Source organism: Capricornis sumatraensis, chromosome 9 (genome assembly GCF_032405125.1).
Source record: "Capricornis sumatraensis isolate serow.1 chromosome 9, serow.2, whole genome shotgun sequence".
In the NCBI taxonomy this organism is placed as follows: domain Eukaryota; kingdom Metazoa; phylum Chordata; class Mammalia; order Artiodactyla; family Bovidae; genus Capricornis; species Capricornis sumatraensis.
The window spans coordinates 60,193,895-60,220,439 of NC_091077.1; the positions used below are offsets into that span (position 1 = coordinate 60,193,895).

General features: G+C 41.5%; 1 protein-coding gene across 1 annotated transcript in view; it reads left to right on the plus strand.

Moving 5' to 3' along the window:
* Nucleotides 1–5,757: 5,757 nt before the first annotated feature.
* The window catches only part of ABLIM3 (actin binding LIM protein family member 3), an 87,595-nt gene continuing 66,807 nt past the window's right edge, over nucleotides 5,758–26,545 (plus strand). Inside the window, exons 1-3 of the mRNA XM_068981118.1 lie at nucleotides 5,758–5,923; nucleotides 20,639–20,822; nucleotides 23,259–23,371. Of these exons, the coding sequence (XP_068837219.1) occupies nucleotides 5,758–5,923; nucleotides 20,639–20,822; nucleotides 23,259–23,371 (463 nt within the window). The remainder of the gene's footprint in view (nucleotides 5,924–20,638; nucleotides 20,823–23,258; nucleotides 23,372–26,545) is intronic.

The following is a 26,545-nucleotide window of genomic DNA, read 5'->3' on the forward strand; positions in this document are numbered from 1 at the left end:
TTCCCAGTATCGGGGTCTTTTCCAATGAGTCAGCTCTTCATATCTCGTGGCCAAAGTATTGGAGCTTCAGCTTCAGCATCAGTCCTTCCAATGAATATTCGAGGTTGATTTCCTTTAGGATTGACTGGCTTCATCTCCATGCAGTTCAAGGGACTCTAAAGAGTCTTCTCCAACACCACAGTTTGAAAGCATCAATTTTTCGGCACTCAGCCTTCTTTATGGTTCAACTCTCACATCCAAACATGACTACTGGAAAAACCATAGCTTTGACTAGGCAGACCTTTGTTTCTGCTTTTTAAAACACTGTCTAGGTCCGTCGTCGGAGAGGGCGATGGCACCCCACTCCAGTGCTCTTGCCTGGGGAACCCCATGGACGGAGGAGCCTGGTAGGCTGCAGTCCGTGGGGTCGCTAGGAGTCGGGCGGGACTGAGCGACTTCGCTTTCACTTTTCACTTTCGTGCATTAGAGAAGGAGATGGCGGCCCACTCCAGTGTTCTTGCCTGGAGAATCCCAGGGACAGGGGGAGCCTGGTGGGCTGCCGTCTATGAGGTCCCACAGAGTCGGACACGACTGAAGCGACTTAGCAGCAGCAGCAGCAGGTCTGTTGTAGCTTTTCTTCCAAGGAGCAAGCACCTTTTAATTTCATAACTGCAGTCACTGTCCAAAGTGATTTGGAGCCCAAGAAAATAAAGTCTGTCACTGTTTCCATTGTTTCCCCATCTATTAGCCATGAAGTGCTGGGACCAGATGTCATGATCTTTGTTTTTTGAATGTTGAGTTTTAAGCCAGTTTTTTTACTCTCCTCTTTCACCTTCATCAGGAGGCTTTTTTTTTTTTTTAGTTCCTCTTCACTTTCTGCCATAAGGGTGGTGTCATCTGCATATCTGAGGTTATTGATATTTCTCCCGCAGTCTTCATCCAGCCCAGCATTTCTCATGATGTACTCTGCATATGAGTTAAATAAGCAGGGTGACAGTATGCAGCCTTGACATACTCCTTTCCCAATTTGAACAAGTCCATTGTTCCATGTCCAGTTCTAAGTGTTGCTTCCTGAGTTACATACAGGTTTCTCAGGAGGCAGGTAAAGTGGTAGTCCCATCTCGAAGAATTTTCCACAATTTGTTGTGATCCACAGAAAGGCTTTAGCATAGTCAATGAAACAGAAGTAGATGTTTTTCTGGAATTCCCTGCTTTTTCTATGATCCAACAGATGTTTACAATTTGATTTCTGATTCCTCTGCGTTTTCTAAATACACCTAGTACATCTGGAAATTCTCAGTTCACATATTGTTGAATCCTAGCTTAAAGGACATTGAGCATTACCTTGCTATCATGTGGAATGAGCAGAATTGTGTGGTAGTCTGAACATTCTTTGGCATTGCTTCTTTGGGACTGGAATGAAAACTGACCTTTTCCAGTCCTGTGGTAACAGCTGAGTTTTCCAAATTTGCTTTCATATTGAGTGTAGCACTTCAACAGCGTCATCTTTTAGGATTTGAAATAGCTCAGCTGATTCCATCACCTCCACTAGCTTTGTTCATAGTGATGCTTCCTAAGGCTCACATGACTTCTCACTCCAGGATGTCTAGCTCTTTGTGAATGATCACACCATCTTGGTTATCTAAGTCATTAAGACCTTTTTTGTACACTTCTCCTGGTATTCTTACCACCTCTTCTTAATATCTTCTGCTTCTGTTAGGTCCATACCGTTTCTGTCCTTTATTGTGCCCATCTTTCCATGAAATGTTCCCTTGGTATCTCTAAGTTTCTTGATGAGATCTCTAGTCTTACCCTTTCTATTGTTTTCCTCTATTTCTTTCCATTGCTCTCTTAAGAAGATTTTCTTATCTCTGCTTCCTATTCTTTGGAACTCTGCATTCAGATGTGTATATCCTTCCTTTTCTCCCTTGCCTTTCACTTCTTTTCACAGCTATTTGTAAGGCCTCCTTAGACAACCATTTTTCCTTTTTGCATTTCTTTTTCTTGGGAATAGTCTTGATCCCTGTCTCCTGTACAATGTCATGAACCTCCATCCGTAGTTCTTCAGGCACTCTGTCTATCAGATCTAATCCCTTGAATCTATTTGTCACTTCCACTGTACAATCATAAGGGATTTGATTTAGCTCATACCTGAATGGGCTGGTGGTTTTCCCTACTTTCCTTAATTTAAGTCTGAATTTTTCAATAAGGAGCTCATGATTTGAGTCACAGTCAGCTTCCAGTCTTGTTTTTGCTGACTGTATTGAGCTTCTCCATCTTCTGTTACAAAGAATATAATCAACCTGATTTCAGTATTGACCATCCGGTGATGTCCATATGTAGAGTCATCTCTTGTGTTGTTGGAAGAGGGTGTTTGCTGTAACTGGTGTATTCTCTTGGTAAAACTCTGTTAGCCTTTGCCCTGCTTCATTTTGTACTCCAAAGTCAAATTTGCCTATTACTCCAGCTTAACTCTGAACTACCTACTTTTTCATTCCAGTCCCCTGTGATGAAAAGATCATGGCATCCAGTCCCATCGCTTGATGGCAAATAGATGGGGAAACAATGGAAACAGTGAGAGATTTTATTTTGGGGGGCTCCAAAATCACTGCAAATGGTGACTGCAGCCATGAAATTAAGAGATGCTTGCTCCTTGGAAGAAAAGCTGACCAACCTAGACAGCCTATTAAAAAACAGAGATATTACTTTGCCAACAAAGATCTGTCTAGTCAAAGCTATGGTTTCTCAAGTAGTCATGTATGGATGTGAGAGTTGGACCCTAAGAAAGGCTGACTGCTGAAAAACTGATGCTTCTGAACTGTGGTGTTGGAGAAGACTCTTGAGAGTCCCTTAGACTGCAAGGAGATCCAACCAGTCCATCCTAAAGAAAATCAGTCCTCTATATTCATTGGAAGGACTGATGCTGAAGCTGAAACTCCAATACTTTGGCCACCTGATGCGAAGAACCAACTCATTGGAAAAGACCCTGATGCTGGGAAAGAGTGAAGGCGGGAGGAGAAGGGGACGACAGAGGATGAAATGGTTGGATGGCATCACCAAGTCAATGGACATGAGTTTGAGTAGGCTCCAGGAGTTGGTGAAGGACAGGGAAGCCTGGCGTGCTTCAATCCATGGGGTCACAAAGAGTCAGACACGACTAAGCAACTGAACTGAACTGATGATGAAAAGGACATCTTTTTTGGTGTTAGTTCTAGAAGGTCTTATAGGTCTTCATAAAACCATTGAAGTTCATCTTCTCCAGCATTAGTGGTTGGGGCATAGATTTGGATTACTGTAATATTGAATGGTTTGCCTTGGAAACAAACCTAGATCATTGTGTCATTTTTGAGATTGCACCCAAGTACTACATTTTGGACTCTTTTGTTGACTATGAAAAAAATAGATAAAAAATTTAAAACAACAGAGAAGAGGTAGATGAAATTTGTGTAATGATTCTGGAGTGATTTTTGATCCTTTCAAGAGCTCTCATCATTGATGGTGGTGATTATACTATTTTTCTTATTTTATTTTCAGACTCACAGTTTTATTTCCCTCAGCAATAGTAGATCATTACATTGCTCATATAAACAGAATCTATATTTTTCTCACAAATTTGGGGGAGATGGGAGAATGAAATATTTTTCAGGGGACACTGAGCAGGAATTAGAAAAAGAAGCAAAATAATAATAATAAGACCAAGGAGAATGTTTGTGGATCTTTTGGGAGTGGGAAAGGATTGCTCTGAGCTCTGGGGAGGATGTGATGGTCAAGATACCAGTGGAGCCCTGAAATATATTTGTGGAATACTTTATGAACTTTTGTAATGCTTTACATGTATTAACTCATTTTCTGAGTTAATTAATGATTTAGTTAACTAGATAACTCATTTAACTTTTTGTCTTAAATTTAAGACAGGAGGAAGAAATGTTAAATAAAGGGCATGAACTTCTTGAGAAAAAGACTGTAGGAAAGATATTATTCTCCCACCTCAGATAAAAGTTGTCAGTATTAGCAATTTCAGGGGTAATCCACCAGCTTTTTGCCCTTCAGTGCACTTATGGTTCAAGATGTGGGAGGTAATTGAAAGTCCGGCATTTCTGTTCCTTATCTTCAAAAGGTGTAAGGAACATGAGATCAGTTGTGGAGATCATCTTTGAGAATCTGAAGAAAACTATAGTATAATGTGTATAACACAAAATTTCATGTTTCATTAGAAATATTAGTTATCAGGTGTATCAGGGTATGCTGTAGTTTAAAAAAAAAAAAGCCTTAGAGGCTATGATGACAAAAATTCCTCCTTGCTCATGATCGACGTTCATCCTGGGTCAGCTTAGAGTTCTGCTGCAGGACTTCTCCATCAGCAATCCAAGCTGATGCGTCCTGTACACCATCTGGGATATCACTGGTCGCTGGGCTATGGAAAAGGCAATATGGCAGATCCCATACTGGCTCCTAGGGCTTCCAATTGGAAGTGACACACAATTTTCATTCACATTTCATTGTCAAGCAAGACACTGTGTGTAGTCCTCCATGTGCCAAGAATAAAAGACTCAAATTTCAATAAACAGACATAACAGTTACCACACTAGGTCAAGAACCCTTGATCTAGGTGTTCTTTAGGTTCCTTGGCAGTTAAAAATTTGAGTACAGTTTTAACTTATGCTTATTCAGAGTTTAACCAGAAAGTCTACATGTCTAAATGATGGACACCAATTCCCCTCCAGTCATCCTTATAATTAGGACAAGAGTGGGCCTTCTCCTAATAGGATATGAGCATAAATTTGTGGACAATTACTTCAGCCTTGAGTAAGAACTGAGGAATTGAGTGATTCTCTCCCCAGGACCCCTAGGGGCTTCCTCCAAAAGAGAAGATTGGGTTCCTCACTGCCAAGGTTGTCTCAACAGTTTATATATAGAGGTTGGACCAGACAGCTATTAATATCCCTTCTGACCCTGAAACTTCTAGACAGGCACCTACTATTATAAAATACTAGATGACCAGTTTATAGAACGGTCATGCAAAGTATATTCCAGGGAAAGAAAATCTAGAAAAGAAGCTATGAGAAAGTCTAAGCAAAAGGCAAGTGTAGGTTACAGTATCGTCAAATGCTGACCATAGCACTGTCATCCCAGTGACTTCAGCCCCTTTATAGTCTCCACCAGCTCTTTCCCCCAACCACACACATTTGACAGTGTTCTCAATGTTATGGAAAGTGCTATTCAAAGGCAGTTGTAAGGTAAGTCACGTCATCAACCTCCTTCCAACTCGAGTGCCTTTTTTTCAGAAAGTCAGCCGCTATTGAGCATCCTCATTTCATAGACATGTAAACTGAGAGGCAGAGAGGAGCTGGAACTTGTCAACAGAAAGGCTAGTTGGAGGCAGTCAGCCACCCCTTTCCTCAAGACCCATGAGTCAATGGCAAGACCTGAATTCCCTTTGGGGCTTGGTAGTGATCCAGAGATCTCCCAAGAAACAGTATTTCCGGATCATTTGTCTTGCCATACTCTACTTCCTCTTTTATTTTTCATTTGTGAATTTGGGCTCTATTATTGCAAGAAAAGGTTATGTTCACTCAGGAGTCTCTGCCTGCTTAAGTAGATTTATAAACTCTTGTCTTAATACCACTCACCTTTTAAAGATGTCTTAGCTTGGCATACTCAGCCTAATGATGTATTAAAGGTATTTTGCTAATCATGCTCACCCTTTCTGCTTTTTCTGCCAGTTAATATTATAATCGTGTGTTATGGCAGACTTTTTAAAGAAAAAGAGCCTTCTGGATGGTGACCTCTTTGTTTCTTTCTACAGTTCCATATCAGCAGAATCCTTACAGTCCCCGGGGCAGCTCCAATGTCATCCAGTGCTACCGATGTGGAGACACCTGCAAAGGGGAGGTGGTTCGTGTCCACAATAACCACTTCCACATCAGATGCTTCACCTGTCAAGGTAAGAGGCACAGTCTCCCAACTCCCTTCTCAGATTCCTGGCCATACTCTCACCCCAGGACATGCCACAGGGCAGGCAGAACAAACAAACATAGGCAGTTAAGATACCTACAAAGGCCGAAAAAGATCCTCCTTAAGCTGGTTATAAGAATTCTCTCTTCAGCAGCGTGGCATGAGACAGAGGGTAGAGTAAGGGGTGTGGTGGGATACAAGGTGGGAGAGGGAGCCTGGAGACCCTGGAGTGGAAGTGCTGACCCAGAAGGAAAATGGCAATCCTGCAAGCTTACTTTACACATTTGAGAAGACTCCTGGTTTGTGCCTATAAATCAATTTGAGAGCCAATGAAAGGGCAAAACTGTCATGGCTAAAATTTGGCATGGCTCTGAGATAGGGTGAGAGTCCTCAGCGGTTAGGTTTAACAAGGGAGAAGATACATCTTAACTTCAGTAAGTTTTGTAATTTGGGAGCAGACGGATGCTGGGTAACCTCTAATTGTGACAGCTTACCCATGGATAATTTATTAAACCTTTGCTCAAGCGAGCTAAGCATTCCCAAAGAAGGCTCACTATGGCAGGAACTGGGCTGAAGGAGCCTTGTGGGCCCTCTCAAACCAGGCCACCCTCCCTCCCCCGTGTCCCTGACTAACGCCACTCCAGCCTCCACTTCCTGAACTTCTCTTCCAGGCTTCTTGTTCCACAGAGAAGCCATTCTGATATTGGATTGTCCTTTGGGTTTAGAGCACGTTTGACCTCTAAGCCGTAACTTCCCCTTGCTGGCTTTAGATTTGTCTTCATGGGGTTTTATGAGCTCTTTGTGATTGCTTTTCCCCGTGGCTGCCCTACAATGCCTGTAGTCAGGTCTCTCCCACACCCAATTATATTGCAGGTCCTTAAACTGGGCTTCATCTGAACTGATTCCAACTTGTGTAATCATCCTAGAGTCTTCCTCCCTGATTCTTTCCAGTTTGTCACTATCATTCCTAAAGCATAAAGCTCATAACAGACCACATTTCTCAAGGTCTGCCAAATACAGCAGGGACTACATTTCTTCAATGTGACTAATACTAAATTAACTTCCTGTGGAACCGCTTCACACCACTGATATATATTGAATTTAAGGTCAGCTGAAACCACCAGATCTTTTCATTTTAGTACCTGCTACTAACCTCAGCCTCGTGCATCTGAGATTGACTTCCTCTGCCATCAAGTAAAGTCCCAGATTTCTTTCCCCAGGATCTAACTGGACTCTTCACTGAGCTAATAAATCTCATCTACATAGTGCCTAATTTATCTATGGAAGCTTATATGGAATATATTTTAATTATATGGTTTCCTTTTTTAATTTTTAGTTTGTATTGGAGTATAGTTGATTTACAATGTTTTATTAGGTTCAAGTGTAAGCAAAGTACTTCGGTTATATATATATCTTCTTTTTCAAAGCCTTTTCCCATTTAGATTGTAATAGAGTATAGGGTAGAGTTCCCTGTGATATACAGTAGGTCCTTGTTGGTCATCTATTTTAAATATAGTAGTGTGTATATGTCAATTCCGAACTCAAAATAATGTGTATATGTCAATTCCAAATTCATCCCCGTCCCCCAACCTTTCCCCTCTGGTAACCATGAGTTTGTTTTCTAAGGCTGTGAGTCTGTTTCAGTTTTATAAAAAAGTGCATTTGTATTATTTTTTTAGATTCTGCGTGGAAGTGGTACTATATGACATTTGTCTTTCTCTGCCTGACTTACTTCACTTAGTATGATAATCTTCAGGTCCATCCATGTTGCTACAAACGGCATTATCTGCTCCTTTTTAGCGGCTGAGTAATAGTCTACTGTATCTATTACCACTTCTTTTTTGTTTCCTCTGTTAATGGATATTTAGGTTGCTTCCAATCCTGGCTATTGTAAATAGCGCTGCAGGGAACATTGGGGCACATGTATCTTTTTGAATTATAGTTTCCTCTGGATATATGCCCAAGATTGGGGTTGCTGGATCATAGAGTAGTTCTATTTTTAATTTTTTAAAGAAACCTCCATATTGTTTTCCACAGTGGCTACACTAATTTACATTCCAACCAACAGAGTAGTGGGTTCCCTTTTCTCCACACCCTCCCCAGTATTTATTGCTTGTAGATTTTTTGATAATGGCAATTCTAACCAGTATGAGGTGATACCTCATTATAGTTTAGATTTGCACTTCTGTGATAATTAGTGCTGTTGGAGAAATGTCTGTTTAGCTCTTCCACCCATATTTTTTTATTTGATTGTTTTTTTGATATTGGGCTACATGAGCTGTTTGTGTATTTTTGAGAATAATCACTTATTCGTTGCTTCATTTGCAAATATTTTCTCCTATTCTGAGCATTGTCTTTTCATTTTGCTTATGGCTTCCTTTGCTGCTCAAAAGCTTTTATGTTTAATTAGGTCTCATTTGTGTATTTTTGTTCTTATTTTCATTAGGAGGTGGATTGAAAAAGATATTACTGCAATTTATGACAGAAAGTGTTCTGCCTATGTTTTCCTCTAAGAGTTTTATAGTACCCAACATTACATTTAGGTCTTTAATCCATTTTGAGTTTATTTTTGTGTATGGTGTTAGGGACTATTCTAATTTCATTCTTTTACATGTAGCTGTCCAGTTTTCCAAGCAACATTTTTTGAAGAGACTATCTTTTATCCATTGTAAATTTTTGCCTCCTTTTTCTTAGATTAGGTGACCATAGGTACATGGGTTTATCTCTGGACATTCTACCCTGTTCTACTGATCTTTATTTCTGATTTTGTGCCAGCACTATATTGTTTTTATGACTATAGCTTTATAGTATAGTCTGAAGTCTGAGCCTGATTCCTCCAACTCCATTTTTCTTTCTCAAGATTGCTTTAGCTCTCTGGTGTCTTTTGTGTTTCCATACAAATTTTAAATCTTTTTGTTCTAGTTCTGTGGAAAATGCCATTGGTGATTTAATAGGGATTGCATTGAATCTGTAGATTACCTTGGGTAGTGTAGTCATTTGACAATATTTTTTTCCTTGCTTCCTTTTTAAAAAAAAACTGTTTATTTTGTATCGGGGTATAGTCCATTAACAAATAATGTTGTGACAATTGTAAGTGAATAGCGAAAGGACCCAATCATACATACACATGTAGCCATTCTCGCCCAAACTCACCTCCCATCTAGGTCACTACACTTGTCAGCTATCTATTTTAAACATAGCAGTGTACATATGTCCATCCAGAACTCTCCAACTATCCCTTCCCCCATCCCTCCCCCTGGCAGCTATAAGTTCATTTTCCAAGTCTGGTTCTCCTCCTGTTTTGTAAGTAAGTTCATTTGTATCATTTCGTTTTAGATTCCACATATAAGAGATGTCATATAATATTTCTCCCTCTCTGTCTGACTCACTTCACTCACTATGACGATCTCTAGGTCCATCCATGTTGCCATAAATGGCATTATTTCATTCTTTTTAATGGTTAAGTGATTTCCATTATACATATGTACCAGATCTTCTTAATCCATGCCCCTGTTGATGGACATTTAGGTTGCATCCATGTCTTGGCTATTGTAAACAGCACTGCGATGAACACTGGGGTGCATGTATCCTTTCGGATCACGTTTTGCTCTGGATATATGCCTGGGAGTGGGATTTCAGAGTCATATGGTAGCTCTATTTTTAGTTTTTTAAGGAAAAAACAAAGCTAAAAAATTCCATTCTGTTCTCCATGATGACTGTCCCAATTTACATTCCCACCAACAGTGTAGCAGGGCTCCTTTCTCTCCACACACTCTCTAGCATTTATTGTCTGTGGATTTTTTTTTTTTTTGATGATGGCCATTCTGACTGGTGTAAGGTGATATCATATTGTAGTTTTGATTTGCATTTCTCTAATTAGACATGTTGAACATCTTTTCATGTGCCTCTTGACCATCTGTATGTCTTCTTTGGAGAAATGTCTATTTAGGTCTTCTGCCCATTTTTTGGTTGAGTTGTTTGTTTTGATGCTGTTATGCATCATGAGCTATTTGTAAATTTTAGAGGCTAATGCTTTGTCAGCCACATCATTTGCAAACATTTTCTCCCAATCTGTGAGTTGTCTTTTTGTTTTGTTTGTGGTCTTCCTTTGCTCTACAAAAACTTTTGAGTTTAAGTAGGTTCCATTTGTTTATTTTGGTTTTTATTTCCATTATTCTGGGAGATGGATTGGAAAAGATAGTGCTATGATTCATGTCAGAATGTTCTGCCTATATTTTCCTCTAAAAGTTTTATAGTGTCCAGTCTCACATTTAAGTCTCTCATCCATTTTGAGCTTATTTTTGTGTATTGTGTTAAAGAATGATCTAATTTCACTTTTTAAATGTAGCTGTCCAGTTTTCACAGTACCATTTGTTAAAGAGATTGTCTTTCCAATATTGTATAGTCAATTTGTCATAAGTTAACTGACCATAGCTGCATGGGTTTATTTCTGGTTTTTTATCCTGTTCCATTTATCTGTATTTCTATTTTTGTGCCAGTACCATACTCTCTTGGTGACTGTAACTTTGTAATGTAGTCTGAAGTCACAGAGCCTGATTCTTTCAGTTCCATTTTTCTTTCTTAAGATTGCTTTGGCTATTAGGAGTCTTTTGTGTCTCCATACAAGTTTTAAGATTTTTCTCTTCTAGTTCTGTGAACAACGTCATTGGTAATTCAGTAGGGATTGCCTTGAATCTGTAGGTTGCCTTGGGTAGTATAGTCATTTTGACAATATTGATTCTTCCAATCCAAGAATATGGTATATCTTTCCATCTGTTTGTGTCATCTTTGATTTTTTTCCTCAGCTTCTTACAGCTTTCAAAAAGCAGTTCTTCTGTCCCCTGAGGTAGGTATATTTCTTGGTATTTTATTCTTTTTGATGTGATGGTAAATTGAATTATTTCTTTAATTTCTCTTTCTGATCTTTCATTGTTAATGTATAAGAATGCATATTTCTGCATATTAATTTTGTATCCTAAAACTTGACCAAATTCACTGATGAGCTATAGTATTGATAGCTTTCTGGTAGCATCTTTAGGATTTTCTGTGTATAGTATCATGTCATCTGCAACAGTGACAGTTTTATTTCTTCTTTTCCAATCTGGATTCTTTTTACTTCTTTTTCTTCTCTGATTGCCATGGCTAGGACTTCCGAAACTGTATTGAATCAAGGTGACCAGCTGACATCCTTGTCTTAGTCCTGGTCTTAGAGGAAGTGCCTTCAGCTTCTCACTGTTGAATATGATGTTAATTGTACATTTGCCATATATGGCCTTTACTGTGCTGAGGGAGGCTACCCCATGCCCACTTTCTGGAGAGTTTTTATCACAAATGAGTGTTGAATTTTATCAAAAGATTTTTCTGCAGCTACTAGGTAATCATAAGGTTTTTACTCTCCAGTTTGTTAGTGTGGTATATTGAAGAGTTTCAGAAGGATAGATGTTAACTCTATCTACATATAAAATAAAAAATTTTTTTAATGGTCATCTAGAAAAAAAAGTGTGGTTCAGTGTAATTTGCTAAAAATTGTAATGATGTCTGGCAATGTGTCACATGTGACTAGTTCATGAAATTAAACTGATGATTTGGAAAAAAAAGAAAAAAAAAAAAAGATGCTCTGTGAGCTCCTCTTCCTGATGCCAGACCTCCAGGCTAGGGATCCTGATGTGGGGCTCAGAACTTTCACTTCTGTGAGAGAAACTCTGTGATATAATTGTTTTTCAGTTTGTGATTCACCCACCCAGGGACTGTGGGGTTTGATTTGATCATGATTGTTCCTCTCCTACCATCCTGATGTGACTTCTTCTTTTCTTTGGATATAGGGTATCTTTTTTGATAGGTTCCAATGGTTTTTTGTTGGTAGTTGTTCAACAGTTAGTTGTGATCTTGGTATTTTCATGAGAAGGTGAGCTCTTGTCCTTCTACTCCATCTTGGCAAAGTTCTATGTGGTTTGTATTTTATATTGAGAATTGGCAAACCCCTTTAGTACTAGTTGACCTGAGAGAGTATCTTGCTGTGTGACCATTTTTACATCCCCAGAAACTGAGACAGGACAAAGAGTAGTGACAATAAAATTGTTATAAGGAGGTTTGAGCTATGAATCTACAGTTATATTCTTAAGAGATTGTGTTTCTCCTTTTGCTTTAAGCCGAAATTTAATAGTTTAAAACAATCTTTTATTTAGCTCATGTTTCTCTGGGTTCGCTGGGCAGTTATTCCAATCTGACTTGGCTCTGCTTATCTCTCCTCACCTGATTATAATGATATGATGGGTCAGCTGGCAGTGGTTGGCAGGCTGTTGACCTGAGTACCTCCATATGGCTTCTCATCCTCCAGCAGACTGGCTTGGACTCATTTGCATGGTAGTCTTTGAGTTCCAAATGCGACAAAAGAGCAGGCTTTAGTAAGCAAGACCATTTTGCGCCTCACCTTGTGTTATACTTGTTAATGTCCCATTGACCAAAACAAGTCAAATGGCCAACCCAGATTCAAGATCGTAGAGAAATAAACTTTGACTTTTGTGGGAGGAGCTGCAACATGAGATTTCAATGATGTGAATACAGAGAAATGAAGAATTTGGCCATTTTGACAGTCTACCATAGGGAGATAATAGAAAATCTTTTAAGGGAGATTTTAAGACCAAAAAATTTATCATTTTTCTGAATATTTTCAATGTCAGCTTTACTTGGAGAGTATTTTTGTTTCCAGTAGTAAATGGTATAAGGATTAGTTTTCTCAGTTCAGTTCAGTCACTCAGTCGTGTCCGACTCTTTGCTACCCCATGAATTGCAGCACGCCAGGCCTCCCTGTCCATCACCAGCTCCCGGAGTTCACTCAGACTCACGTCCATCGAGTCCGTGATGCCATCCAGCCATCTCATCCTCTGTCATCCCCTTCTCCTCCTGCCCCCAATCCCTTCCAGCATCAGGGTCTTTTCCAATGAGTCAACTTTTCGCATGAGGTGGCCAAAGTACTGGAGCTTCAGCTTTAGCATCATTCCTTCCAAAGAAATCCCAGGGCTGATCTCCTTTAGAATGGACTCTTTGGATCTCCCTGCAGTCCAAGGGACTCTCAAGAGTCTTCTCCAACACCACAGTTCAAACGCATCAATTCTTCAGCACTCAGCCTTCTTCACAGTCCAACTCTCACATCCGTACATGACCAATGGAAAAACCATAGCCTTGACTAGATGGACCTTAGTCGGCAAAGTAATGTCTCTGCTTTTGAATATGCTATCTAGGTTGGTTATAACTTTTCTTCCAAGGAGTAAGCATCTTTTAATTTCATGGCTGCAATTACCATCTGCAGTGATTTTGGAGCCCAAAAAATAGTCTGACACTGTTTCCACTGTTTCCCCATCTATTTCCCATGAAGTGATGGGACCGGATGCCATGATCTTCATTTTCTGAATGTTGAGCTCCAAGCCAACTTTTTTACTCTCCACTTTCACTTTCATCAAGAGGCTTTTTAGTTCCTCTTCACTTTCTGCCGTAAGGGTGGTGTCATCTGCATATCTGAGGTTATTGATATTTCTCCCGCCAATCTTGATTCCACCTTGTGTTTCTTCCAGTCCAGCGTTTCTCATGATGTACTCTGCATAGAAGTTAAATAAGCAGGGTGGCAATATACAGCCTTGACGTACTCCTTTTCCTATTTGGAACCAGTCTGTTGTTCCATGTCCACTTCTAACTGTTGCTTCCTGACCTGCATACAGGTTTCTCAAGAGGCAGGTCAGGTGGTCTGGTATTCCCATCTCTTTCAGAATTTTCCACAGTTTATTGTGATCCACACAGTCAAAGGCTTTGGCATAGTCAATAAAGCAGAAATAGATGTTTTTCTGGAACTCTCTTGCTTTTTCCATGATCCAGCGGATGTTGGCAATTTGATCTCTGGTTCCTCTGCCTTTTCTAAAACCAGCTTGAACATCAGGAAGTTCACGGTTCACATATAGCTGAAGTCTGGCTTGGAGAATTTTGAGCATTACTTTACTAGCATGTGAGATGAGTGCAATTGTGCAGTAGTTTGAGCATTCTTTTGCATTGCCTTTCTTTGGGATTGGAATGAAAACTGACCTTTTCCAGTCCTGTGGCCACTGCTGAGTTTTCCAAATTTAAATAACCCTAAATTTCTATGAATTTCTTTTAGAACCCTTTTAAAATGCACAGCTGTGCTGACGTGAAAGGAAGGAATCTGCAGAGGTAAAAAATAAAATAAAAGCAGAAATCCTGATGTGACTGCTAATGCCAGATTCAATCCTCATGTTTTACGCTAAATCTTGAAGACCTTGAGCTTTTACCTTGATGGTTACATGGATCATAGAGAATAGAAGTCAAAGCCTAGAGCCTGACCAACATAGGATTCTAACAGGAGACCTCTGAGTAAAACTAAATTTCCTCCTACTAAAGATTATTCCCAATGTATGGATGGATGAGAAGTAAACCAGAAAAGGAAACAGCACTGAAACTTTCCTGTACCAACTTAGGCACTGGGTATAAGACAGCGAAACTTGTAACAAAATGTCTAACCGTACCCACTCTTTATATGGATTTACATTCTATTTTCATGCTATACATTTGGCATTTTTAAAAGTGAAACAATTTAAAAGTGATCCCACACTTGGCAAAGGTCAGGTTTATTCTAGATCTCAAAGAGTTTCTACAGATAACATTATTATCATAATGAATAACTCCAGTAAAAAAATACACAAATCATAATGAGAGAAAGCCAGCAGAATGATTAGAATGGGAACCTTGGAGACTTTATAGATTGAAGTTTTCTGACATTGTATAATAAGTACTTTCAATACATTTAAACAAGTAAGAGAAGCCAGCAAAAACAATGAACAAGAGACAATACGTTATAACAACAACAGATTTGAAAAAGAAACAATATACATTTTAGACATAAAAATGTATAGTATTTAAAATTTAAAACTCAGCGTATGGATTAATTAGCAGATCAGATGTTGTTGAAAAGACAATAAACTTTAAGATTCAGTAAAGAGAGCAGTATATATGTATAGCCCAGAAATACAAGAAAGTGATAAAAATAAAAGAGAAGTTTATACATGGAGAATATAGTGAGAGAGTTTGACATGTATCTAATCAGAGTTCTACAGATATAATAGAGAACATGAGTAGGAGGACAATATTTGAAGAGATAGCATCTTTGAATTATGTAGAACTGTTGAAAGACACAAATCCTTGAATCTAGGAAACTTAATAAATCCCAGTAGGAAAATATAAAAGAAATCTACCTACACACATCATAGTGAAACTGCAGATCACCTCCCCCCACCCCCCGCCCACCCCCCAAAAAAAACCATCTTAAAAGTAGCCAGAGAGAAGAGCCAGGACATCTGCATATGAATGGTAAATAAGCTGACAGCTAAACTTTTAGTAGCAACAAGGAAATCTGAAAGCAGTGAAATAATATCTTTATGTATTGAAAGAAGTACCTAAAAATTTATGTATTCAGCAAAACTATCTTTCAAGAACAAAGGCAAATCAACAGCTAACATCATCCTTATAGTGAAAGACTGACTGACTGCTTCCCTTTGAGATCAAAAATATTAATAAGAAAAAAAGTCTGCTCTTACCACTTCTGTTTAATGTTGTACTGCAAGTTCATGGTAGGTCAGTTAGGCAAGAAAATGAAATAAAAGACACCCAGATTGAAAATGAAGTAAGAATATCTCTATTTGCCCATGTCATGATCTTGTGTATAACAAATCCTAAGGAATGCACTAAAAAACTATTAGAAGTAACTAGTTGATCAGATTTCAAGTTACAAGATCAGTTTACCAGAATTAGTTGTATTTCTATATACTTAGAATGAACAATCTGAAAATAAAATTGAGAAAACAATTCCCTTTACAATAGTATCAAATAAAATACATAAGAATAAATTTATTGAAGGCATAAAATTTATACTTTGAAAGCTATAAAATATTAAAGAATAAGTGAAAAAATATACCATGTTCATGGATCAGAAATCTTGTTTTGAAGGCAATATTCTCAGGTCAGTCTATGAACTTAGTGCTGTCTTAGTCAGCTCAGGCTGCCGTGGCAAAATAAAGATTGGGTGACATAAACAGCAGTAATGTATTTTCTCACAATTCTGGAGGTTGCAAGTCCAAGGTCATGGTGTCAGCATAGTCAGGTTATGGAAAGCTCCCTTCCTGTCTTGCTGACAGGTCCGTTCTCACTGTGTCCTCACATTTTCTGGGAGGGAGGGAGGGAAGGAGGGAAGATGAGAATGAGAAAGAGAATGAGCAAGTTTGCTGGTGTCTCTTCTAATGAGGGCACTAATCCCATAATGAAGGTCCCATCCTATGGCCTCATCTAAACCTAATTATCTCCTGAAGTCCACCTATCTAAATACTATCATGTTGTGGCTTGGGGCTTCAACATACAAATCTAGGGGAGGACACTATTCAGTTCATAGCACATGTAATCCCTATGAAAATCCCCACTGGCGTTTTTGCAGAAATTGTCAAACTAATTCTAAAATGTATGTGAAATTAGAGACATAGAATAACCAAAATAATCTTTAAAAGGAAGAACAAAGTTGGAAGACTCAAATTTCCCACTTTAAAAGCTTACTGCAAAGCTACAATAAACACAACAGTGTGGTACAATGATAGACATAGAGATCAATAGAGTAGAAATGAGAGGCAAAGATAAAGCCTTGGGCTTCCTTGGTGGTAAAGAATCGGTCTGCCAGTGCAGGAGAAATGGGTTCGATCCCTGATCTGGGAAGATCCCACAAGCCGTGGAGCCACTGGGCCCATACTCTAGAGCCCAGTTGTTCAATAGTGCTCTATAATAGCCAGTGCTCCAGAGCCCATGTCTTGCAACTACTGAGGCCCTCATGCCTTGGAGCCTATGCTCCACAAGAGAAGCTGCTGCAGTGAGACCTCTACACACTGCACCCAGAGAGTAGACCCTGCTCATCGCAAGTAGAGAAAGCAGCAGTGAAGACCTAGCACAGCCCAAAATTAATTAATTAATTTTTAAAAATACAGTCTTATAGTTATGGCCAGCTGAATATTATCAAGACAACCAAAATAATTCAATAGGGAAATAATAGTCTTCAACAATTGATGCTAGAAAAACTGAACATATGTACACACAAAAAAAAAATGAAATTGCAGTCTTCTTCACACCATACACAAAAATTAAGTCAAAGTGAGTCAAAAATCTAAAGGTAAGAGCTAAAACTACAAAACTGTTCAAACAAAATATAGAAGCAAATATTCGTGACATTAGAAGGCAAAGCCTTCTTGGACATGATAACAAAGAAAGCAACTGGGGAAAAATAAATTAAACATCATCAAAATTTTAAACCTTTTTGTTTCAAAATAGATCATCAGGAATGTAAAAGGTAAACACATAGAATGAAAGATAGAATCTGTAAATCATGTATTGATATTTGTAAAGAAGTTGTATCTAGGACAGTTTGAATAGATCAGTTGTGATATAGTCACACAGTTCAATACGCACAGCAAAACAAAGGAACCACAATTAGGTGCATCGACATGAATGAATTTCAAAAGCATAACACTGAGAAAATGAAGCAGTAAATTACACAGAAGAGTTAATGCAATATGATTCTATCTGTATAAAATTCATAAACAGGCAAAACTAAACAATATATTGTTTGTGGATACCTCAAAGGTAGTAAAACTGTAAAGAAAAGCAAAGAGATTGATAAACTCATGATTCGGGATAGGAGTGTGGAAAGGAGGCCTTCTTAGGGTGATGAACAGGATTCCAAGGTGCTGGTAATATTGTTTCATAAATTCAGTAATGGATACCTGGGGGCGTATTTTATGTTTCTTCTTTACAGTGTACAGTATACAGTGTAGTATATTTATTACATTTTCTGTATGTATATTTCACAATTTAAATGTTTAAAATAATGAATGAAATTCCCCTCAGGGGACCTTCTAACACTTTGAAAGTCCGTAAAACTGTCTCATTTGAAAAGTTGAAAATCAACAGAATTATATGACAGAATCCTAGACTCTTAGACCTGGATGTGTCCTCAGTTACCACATGGCTCCCTCATTTTACAAATGAGGCAGCTGAACTCCAGAGAGGTGAAGTCACTTTTTCAAAGTCACACAGCACCTGAATGCTAGAATAGAAATATGGAGGAAGGTCCAGTGACCCTCAAAATAGTACATTTTCCACTGAAACACAGTAAGACTGGGTGTAAAGCCTCTTCTAGGCATTTTATTTATAGTGAGCTTTCATTCTTTATTTTCTTGAAGCAGTTCTGAGTTCTCATGTTCTGTCCCATTGTCAGACTGTATGATCTTTCTTTTAATTATAAGACTTACTTTTTGATTCACAAAATGACTGCCCTGGATATATTAATTCCATGTCACTTCCATACTGCAGACCCTTCCCATGGCCTTTCCTGTTATTTGAATGAAGACCTCTGCTCAGGCTCGAACACATCTGTCAAGCTAGTCCAGCCTACCTTCCACCTCGTGTTCCCCACTGTATTTCCAGGAACCCTGGAATTCTTATCAACTCTTACATCCTTTCTACCAAAAACTTCCTCCTTCAGCTCCTTGGGGGAAATGAAGGAACTGATTGTTCCGAGTTTTTGTATGGCCTCCTGGTTTTCTCCACTGGGAGAGGTGGCTCTGGGAGTAGAATTGGCCGGGGACACAAAGAAGAGAAAAGAAGGGAAAAAACAGGAGCTCTTTCCAGTGAGGTCGTAGGCCATGACCTAACTAATTCCACAGCCATCAATCGATCTGCCACCTGCACACCCAGAACAGCCTGTTCTCTGGCCTTGCCTGCCCTCCAGACCAGGCGTTGTTTGATGTGATGAGTTTTCATGAATGCTGATGAAAGATGAAGCCTGATGAAAGACGGACCCTTCCCCACTTGCTACCTCCACCACCACCGCCTCCACTCGTCAGCCCTACAGGGCTGGTCTCTATGGACCTCCAGCTGTACCTCATACAGAGTTTTAAATGTTTAGGCACATAGTCAGCCCTGAAGAAAGCTCCCCTTCTTCTAGACTCACAGGATGTCAATATCAGAAGAAAATCTCAGGTCATTTTTTGTCCAGTTTCTGCTTTTTGCATAGCAGTGAACAGAGGCCCCAGATTACAGACGGCCAAGGTCATTGTCACCCAGAGAGTTAGTGGCAGTGACAAGACCAGAGACCAGGTGGTCAGACTTCCAGAGTAGATTCTGTCACTGACCTAGACTGTTTTCCCTGGTGCTGTGACATGTGAATTCACTTTGAAGCTGCCCTGCTACCTCAACTTGGCCCTTTAATCCTACCTCTGGCCTGCAGAGTAAATAAACACTTGTGAAATACTTCTGACATTCACCTGGAAGTCCCTCCTACCTTTAACCAAGCTGCTTTTGGAAAACAACTTTGCCTGTTAAAGATGAGAGGGTATTTACTGGGGTGATGTCACCCAGTCCAGGCCAGGTCCTTGCACTTAGAGGCTTGTGCAAGGATCCCCACCACGGATCACACTTGATAAAGCTTGAGTCAGGCTAACTACATTTTTGGGAAACCGATGTATTAAAGCTAAGTGCCTGTTTATTACCATAAACAAGAGCTGTAACTCTCTGTTGTATCAGTTCACATTGCCCTGACCAGCTGCTTCTTCCCAAAGGCAACCTATGTAGAAAGTCAAACTGTCAGACAGTCACTTGGAGAATGCAAACTCTGAACAAGGGGGATTTGAAAGAGCTCTCCAGCTGCTTTCCTCTGTTGCTGACTGGTCCCTTCCTGGCTGACCCATCCTTGTTTTAACTGGGTCAATATACTCAGCAGTTCTGGTGGCCCTGAGAGTCATTCGATATCTTGAAGGAAACAGCCTCTTTCTGCTCTTCCCATTATGTGTTGATTTCATAACTCTCAGAGGGAAATCTCATTTCCCACATTTTTAAGTCCTTTGGGGGAGAGGGTCCCCCATGATTCAGTTCAGACACCTATAATTATGTCCACGTGCTCTTCTATTATCCCTCCTACCTTACTTCATCTTGTCCACCAGGATATCCCAAAAGACTTATAAACTATGATGTGGACAGATTATAATCTTCAAATCATATATCCCATTGACATTCTAAGTTGTCTTCATCTAGCACAGACTCGTGCACATAGGAAATGCTCAGGAAATTTTTAACTGAATGATTCTTTTATTAAATCATGGTATCCCTAGCTGTGTTGCATTGTGTGAGCCGCACAGCCTATATCTTAAGAGGATTGTACAACATGGCTGGTGTCAGTGCGCAACCCACTCCAGTGTTCTTGCCTAGAGAATCCCAGGGATGGGGGAGCCTGGTGGGCTGCCGTCTATGGGGTCACACAGAGTCGGACACGACTGAAGCGACTTAGCAGCAGCAGCAGCAGCAATGCGCATCAGGGTCAGCCAGGGAGTTGTGCTAAAAATGCAGGTGCCTAGGCTCTGCAACCCCAGAGAGTCTGATTCAGGTCCCCGCAGCTGCATCTCCAGAAGTTCGCCAGGTGATTCTGATGCAAGTCATCTTCAGACAATCCTTTAAGAAGCACTGGCCCTAGAGGCCGTGAGTTCCCATGTGTCACCATTCTCTGGTTGCTTGTAACTGAGTCATCCTCCGGCCTCATCCCCAGCAAGAACCTCCTGCTCGCAGACCCTTCCTTGAACTCACCTGCCTTTATTCCCCTCCTTGTTTTCTCAAGTGTGTGGCTGTGGCCTAGCCCAGTCGGGCTTCTTCTTTAAGAACCAGGAGTACATCTGCACCCAGGACTACCAGCAACTCTACGGCACCCGCTGCGACAGCTGCCGGGACTTCATCACGGGCGAGGTCATCTCCGCGCTGGGCCGCACCTACCACCCCAAGTGCTTCGTGTGCAGCTTGTGCAAGTGAGTGGGTGACTAGCAAGGGCTGGGACCCTCTCCCTAGGTCCCTGGGGAAGGGGAGAAATGGCCTTTCCCAGGCAGATCTCGGGGTGAACACTCTCATTCCTGGAATCTCAGGAGTGGAAGGACTTGACAAGCAAATGGTTTTGAACATTTAGCAGCTGAATCCTGTCTGTTAGATGTGGTCTAATACAAAACACTAGTTTGTCCCAAGATGAAGGCAGAGTAAAGATCTGAGCCCCTACACTCAAGTCTCCTATTTCCCATCAAAAGGCCCCAAAGGAACCACTGAGTGCCATGGCCTCTCAAGACTCAGTGTGGAATCCACGAGTCTGGCTCAGGCACTCACATCCTCAGCCACATGTGATCCTGGGATGTCTATTTATAGCCTTCCTCCACGACCCTGGCAGGTGACCCCACCTCTGTAAGCCTCAGCTTCATTGGTAAAATGGGCATCAAAACCAGTCCAACTTCATTAGGTTTTCAGAAAAATAAATGAGATGGCACTTGCAGAAACTGTTCAGTGACTGGTACCAAATTGTGTCTGATTTTATTATTCTTTTCTTTATCATAATGTTCATCATCCACCTTTTCAAGACTTTACAATTTATTTTTAATTGAAGGATAATACTTTACTGACGCAGGATACAGCATGCTTGGGGCTGGTGCGTGGGGATGACCCACAGAGATGTTATGGGAAGGGAGGTGGGAGGGGGGTTCATGTTTGGGAACACATGTAAGAATTAAAGATTTTAAAATTAAAAAAAAAAGAAAAGGGACCAAGATACCCAATATTATAGAATATCCACAGTGGCAATCTGCCTATCTGTTTAAAAAAAAAAAAATACTTTACAATATTGTGTTGGTTTCTGCCATACATCAACATGAATCAGCCATAGGTATACCTATGTCCCCCAACTCTTGAACCTCCTTCCCACCTCCCACCCCATCCCATCCCTCTAGGTTGTTACAGAGCCCTGGTTTGAGTTCCCTGAGTCATACAGCAAATTCCCACTGGCTATCTATTTTATATATGGTAGAGTATATGTTTCCATGTTACTCTCTCCATTCTCAAGACCTTTGACAGTTGATGGAAAGCTCACCATCTGCCTCCTCCCCACCCCAAGCATCCTCATCACTTGTTAACTTAGCAAATGTACCTTAAGGACCCACTGTATACCAAATACCATATTAAGGAGACAAAAAATAAAGAAAACCTCAACCCTGTCCACCAATATTTTAACATTTAATGGACTGCTCTAAGTCAAAGTAAAGGACTATTGGAGTATATGTATGTACTTTTTAGTAGGGAAAGTAATCTATAGATTAATTATTCTTCTCATAAAATAACCACCTCTTTGTTACCAGCTAGAGTAATTAACCACTTGGGGTTTTTGATTGAGACTAATGACACAGTACCTAAGAAAATATCATCCAGTGGCATTTATTCTTTCATCCAGCCCTTAAAACCCTAGCCCTTAGGTCCTAGAATGCCAGAACCATTGGAAGTTTGCACAGTAGGGTCAATATAGCATAAAGTGGAGGTTTTGTGAAGCCGCATGGAGATGGTGTCTTCTCAAGGTCATGACCCACGTCCTTTTACCAGCAGTGAGTGCCTGGGCTGTGACAAGAGCACAGCTCCCCCTCCCCAGCACTCCCGCCATTGTTCACGTTGCTAATGTAAGGGCTGTAGAACCACAGCAGACTTGGGGCCGTGTGCTGAGAACCCATGCTAACAGCCATTCTAGACCACATGAGCAAGAGCTGCTGCATGAGGGGATTGGCTGTGCTGAGGGTTCTAAACAGTTTATGTTTAGTTAGGGAGGCAGGACAGGACAAGCTTGAGATTCCTGAGCTGCGGAACTCCCAACTGTTCAAAGGCAGGTGAGCAGAGGAAGAGGTTCTCTATGGATGTCCTGGGGAGTAAAAGGAAGACGTTTAGGCAAATTAGATTGAGTTCTTCCTGACTTACAGGGATCAGTCAAGTTGGGAAGACATCCTTCCAGGAGGAAGCACCCCTGGGACGAGTTTTTAGCCTCTTTATTGTATAGAAGGAAATGGAAACCCACTCCAGTATTCTTGCCTGGAGAATTCCATGGACAGAGGAGCCTGCAAGGCTATAGTCCATGGGGTCACAAGAGTCGGACATGACTTTGTGACTAAGCCACCACCACCATCGTTGTATAGAAGAGAAATGCAAGCTCAAATAAGTGTTGTGATTTGCCCAGTGTTTAAAAATCATGTAAATGGCCCATCTGGATCTCCTTCCAGTCCCGATCCTGATTGAGTGGTTTAGCTCTGCCCTGGGAACAGCCCATGAATGCAGCTGGTTCTCTGTATGTGCTACCAGAGATCTTCAAGCACTTGTTGTCAAGTCACCTATAGACACAGAGCCCTCTGGAGAGGAGGTGTTGAATTTCTTCTTCTTCCTCCTCACAGGAAGCCTTTCCCCATTGGAGACAAGGTGACCTTCAGTGGAAAGGAATGCTTGTGTCAGACGTGCTCCCAGTCCATGACCAGCAGTAAGCCCATCAAGATCCGCGGACCAAGCCGTGAGTCCTCCCCGCCGGGTGCCTCCCCATCTGCAAGCACCTCTCCCAGGGCCCCCCTGTCCCAGTTTCATTAACCACTTCCCTTCTGCAGCCTGGAGGGAAGTGGGGGCAGTTCCCACCCTGGAGGACTCCTGAAGTGTGACCCAGTTGGCAGACAGCCCAGACTCATGAGCTTCCCGACATACAAAGGCAGGGAAAACAGACTGTCCAACAGTAAACAGGGATAGCCTGGGCCGTGTTTCAGCCGCTTGGGTGGTTCTCCTGGGGTGAGTGGGCCTCCTTATCTCCCCTCTGGTCCATGCTGCCTGGAGCACCCCAACAAAGCCGATCAGGTGTTTTCCACCAGTGGCTCTCAATTCTTACAAATTCCACAAAAACTATATGCAGACATATCTTAGCAAAAGATGGAATATGGGAGAAAGCCACAAGGGCTGTGCTTAGTGTCTCTTAGGGTGTGTCCTGTGGCCTGCAGCATTAGCTTCACTGCAAAACTGGCAAAAATACAGATTTCTAGGCCCACTTTGGACTTGTAAGAATGGGACCTAGAAATATATGATCGTAAGAAGCTTCCTGAATGATTCATTCGCTGCTCCTAAAACTGAGAACTACTCATAAAGGCCATGTTCTATCACTAAAACACAGATTGGGGCATGGAGGGGAGCTGAGGATCGGAGGTGTACTTTAGAACAGTCATTCTGATTTGTGGAATGTCCGTTCCATTCCAGCTTGTCTAGCTGTAAGATATCTAAATCACTGTTGCAAGACGCCCTTCTCGGACCCCTCACTGCACGTGCCCACCCACACACCCAGGGTCTCGTAAGCCAGGTTAGGCTCCAGCATTCTTTCATGTTACATGACATTCTCACTGGCTTTGTTGGCAGAATCAATGAAAGCCCATTAGCGTCCTGGGCTGCATCACTGCACCATGTGGGGGCCGTCAGCCACGGCACCAGCAGAGTCAGCATGCTGGGGCTGTGTCCACTCGAAGAGGGTGAGCACAGAACCACCTCCCCCAAGTCAGCAGGACTCAGCTCCTGGAGGCTCCAATAGCAAGGGAGCCTGTTGAGGGGGGCTCCCTGCATCATCCTTCCCTCCTTTCAGTTGATTCAGACCTGTTCCCAGACCTTCCTTCAGTGTCTTGGTGGGGATCAAGAAAATTTGCTGCTCTGAGCAGGTTTCCATCTCGAGGTGGCTAAGGCTGAGTGCACACACTATTATCCTTCATAACTGCTTGAAAGCATCATCCAGAATGACAGAAAGTCTGGAATGCTGGGATGCAGGACCACAGGACCATGGCTGATGTTGCTCAGGTACCTGGACCCCAGTGAGACCACGTGTGAGGCCACAGAGAAGCCAGCTGGAGTCAGGAGGCTGTGTTCCTTCTGTGTGATGCATACCTGTCATGCAGCCTCCCTGTGGCTCAGTTTACCCACAGTGGAAAGCAAATGTATCCGTATTCGGCAATCAGACTAACATACATCATAGTGTGTAAACTGCTCTCTATATATAAAGTGAGGGGTTTGTTGGCTTGGCGGTCTAATCTAGAAAATATGCCAGAGGAGAACTGAGAATAAATTCCTTAATCTGCTGTTATTTCGCTCAGCTTGTGTTTTGTGTTACTGTGTGCCTTGGGGATCTAAGGCAGGTGGGAGATTTCCTCAGCTGCGTGTGGGAGGCCTGCATGGGAGCATGTCCACGAGGAGAGGCTGCTAAACGTCTCCACCATAATTCTTCAGATCAGGAGGTGGAAGAAGGGAAGGAAGAGTCAGTACAGAAGAACAGTGAGCATGTGGGCAGTCTCCAGGGGAATGCCTAGGATCATGGCTCATCTTGCTACTCACGAATCTAGACATCAGTGTGTGGATCTATGGGGCACATGTTTCAGAGAAATGTTCTTTCCCCAAAGGTGGTCATTGTCCATGCTGCAAACACAAAGTAGTCTCCTGACTCGAGGGGAGGTTGAAAGGGCTTCCAAGTCCCCCAGGGATGGAGGAAACTAAAACAAGATTCAAAAGAGTGCTAAGATGATGAACATAGCTCGGAAAAGGAAAATGAAGGACGAAAGACTTGCTGTATGTTTGAGCCAGAGGAGTGTGAATTTTCATTCCTGGAATGTCAAGACATTATGGAAAAGCAGCATCTGTATCTACTCAGAAGAGATCAAGAAGAATACTTGGGAACTGTCAAGAGATGGGAATCATGTTACTTATCACAGGCAGGAAAACTGTTTCTTCACAGACCTCGCTGAGAAGAATCAGGGGTGGAAGCAACATCACCACCTCCACCAACACCAGTGCCATCACCACCACTATCATGATCACCAACGTACCATCACCACTGCTAACACTGACTGACTATCCCTAGTGCCAGGCCCTGCACAGACCTCGCTGAGAAGAATCAGGGGCGGAAGCATCACCACCACCTCCACCAGCACCATTGTCATCACCACCATAAGTACCACTCGCACCACCAGCACTGCCATCCCCACAGTCACCAGCGTCACACTGAATACCATTACCTCCACCAGCACCATCACCAACACGTCACCTTTGCTGACATGGACTGTTCCTAGTGCCGGGCACTGCGCAGACCTCACTGCAGAGAATCAGCAGCAGTAGTACCATCACCACCAAAACTACTGCCATCATGGCTGCTAGCATTGACTGGCCATTACTATTGTCAGTACTGCACTAAGTTTTCTAAACGTCTCATTTAATCATTACCACTTTAGGAGGGAGACGAGCAGTGGTTTTTAGATAAGAAACCAGATACTCTAAGAGTGTCACAGGTCACTCAGATAATGGTAATGGAACCAGAGTGTGAGCCTAGGCAAGTCTGGCTTTGGCGCCTACTCCCTTAACACCCTATACTAGAGACATGACTTGCTAATAGGAAGGGTCCTGTCTTTCTGGATTAGTTGCCTAAAACAAGGTGGGGAGCTTGCTATGACTCACACACCCACCTATTTTTGCTGTAATGAATGACACAGTCAGAAAAGGCTAAAAATAACTGTCTGGGGTCTTCAGAGATTCCAGTAAACAGAGGGATTTAGGAGGAGCAGGTGCATCGTGCTTATTGCCAGCTGAAGGTGGTAATTTTGGAATAAAGAACGTATGAGGAATGGAGTGGACAGCTGGCTGTGCAGAATCCAGCTTGGGGCAGGGTGTGTCCTGA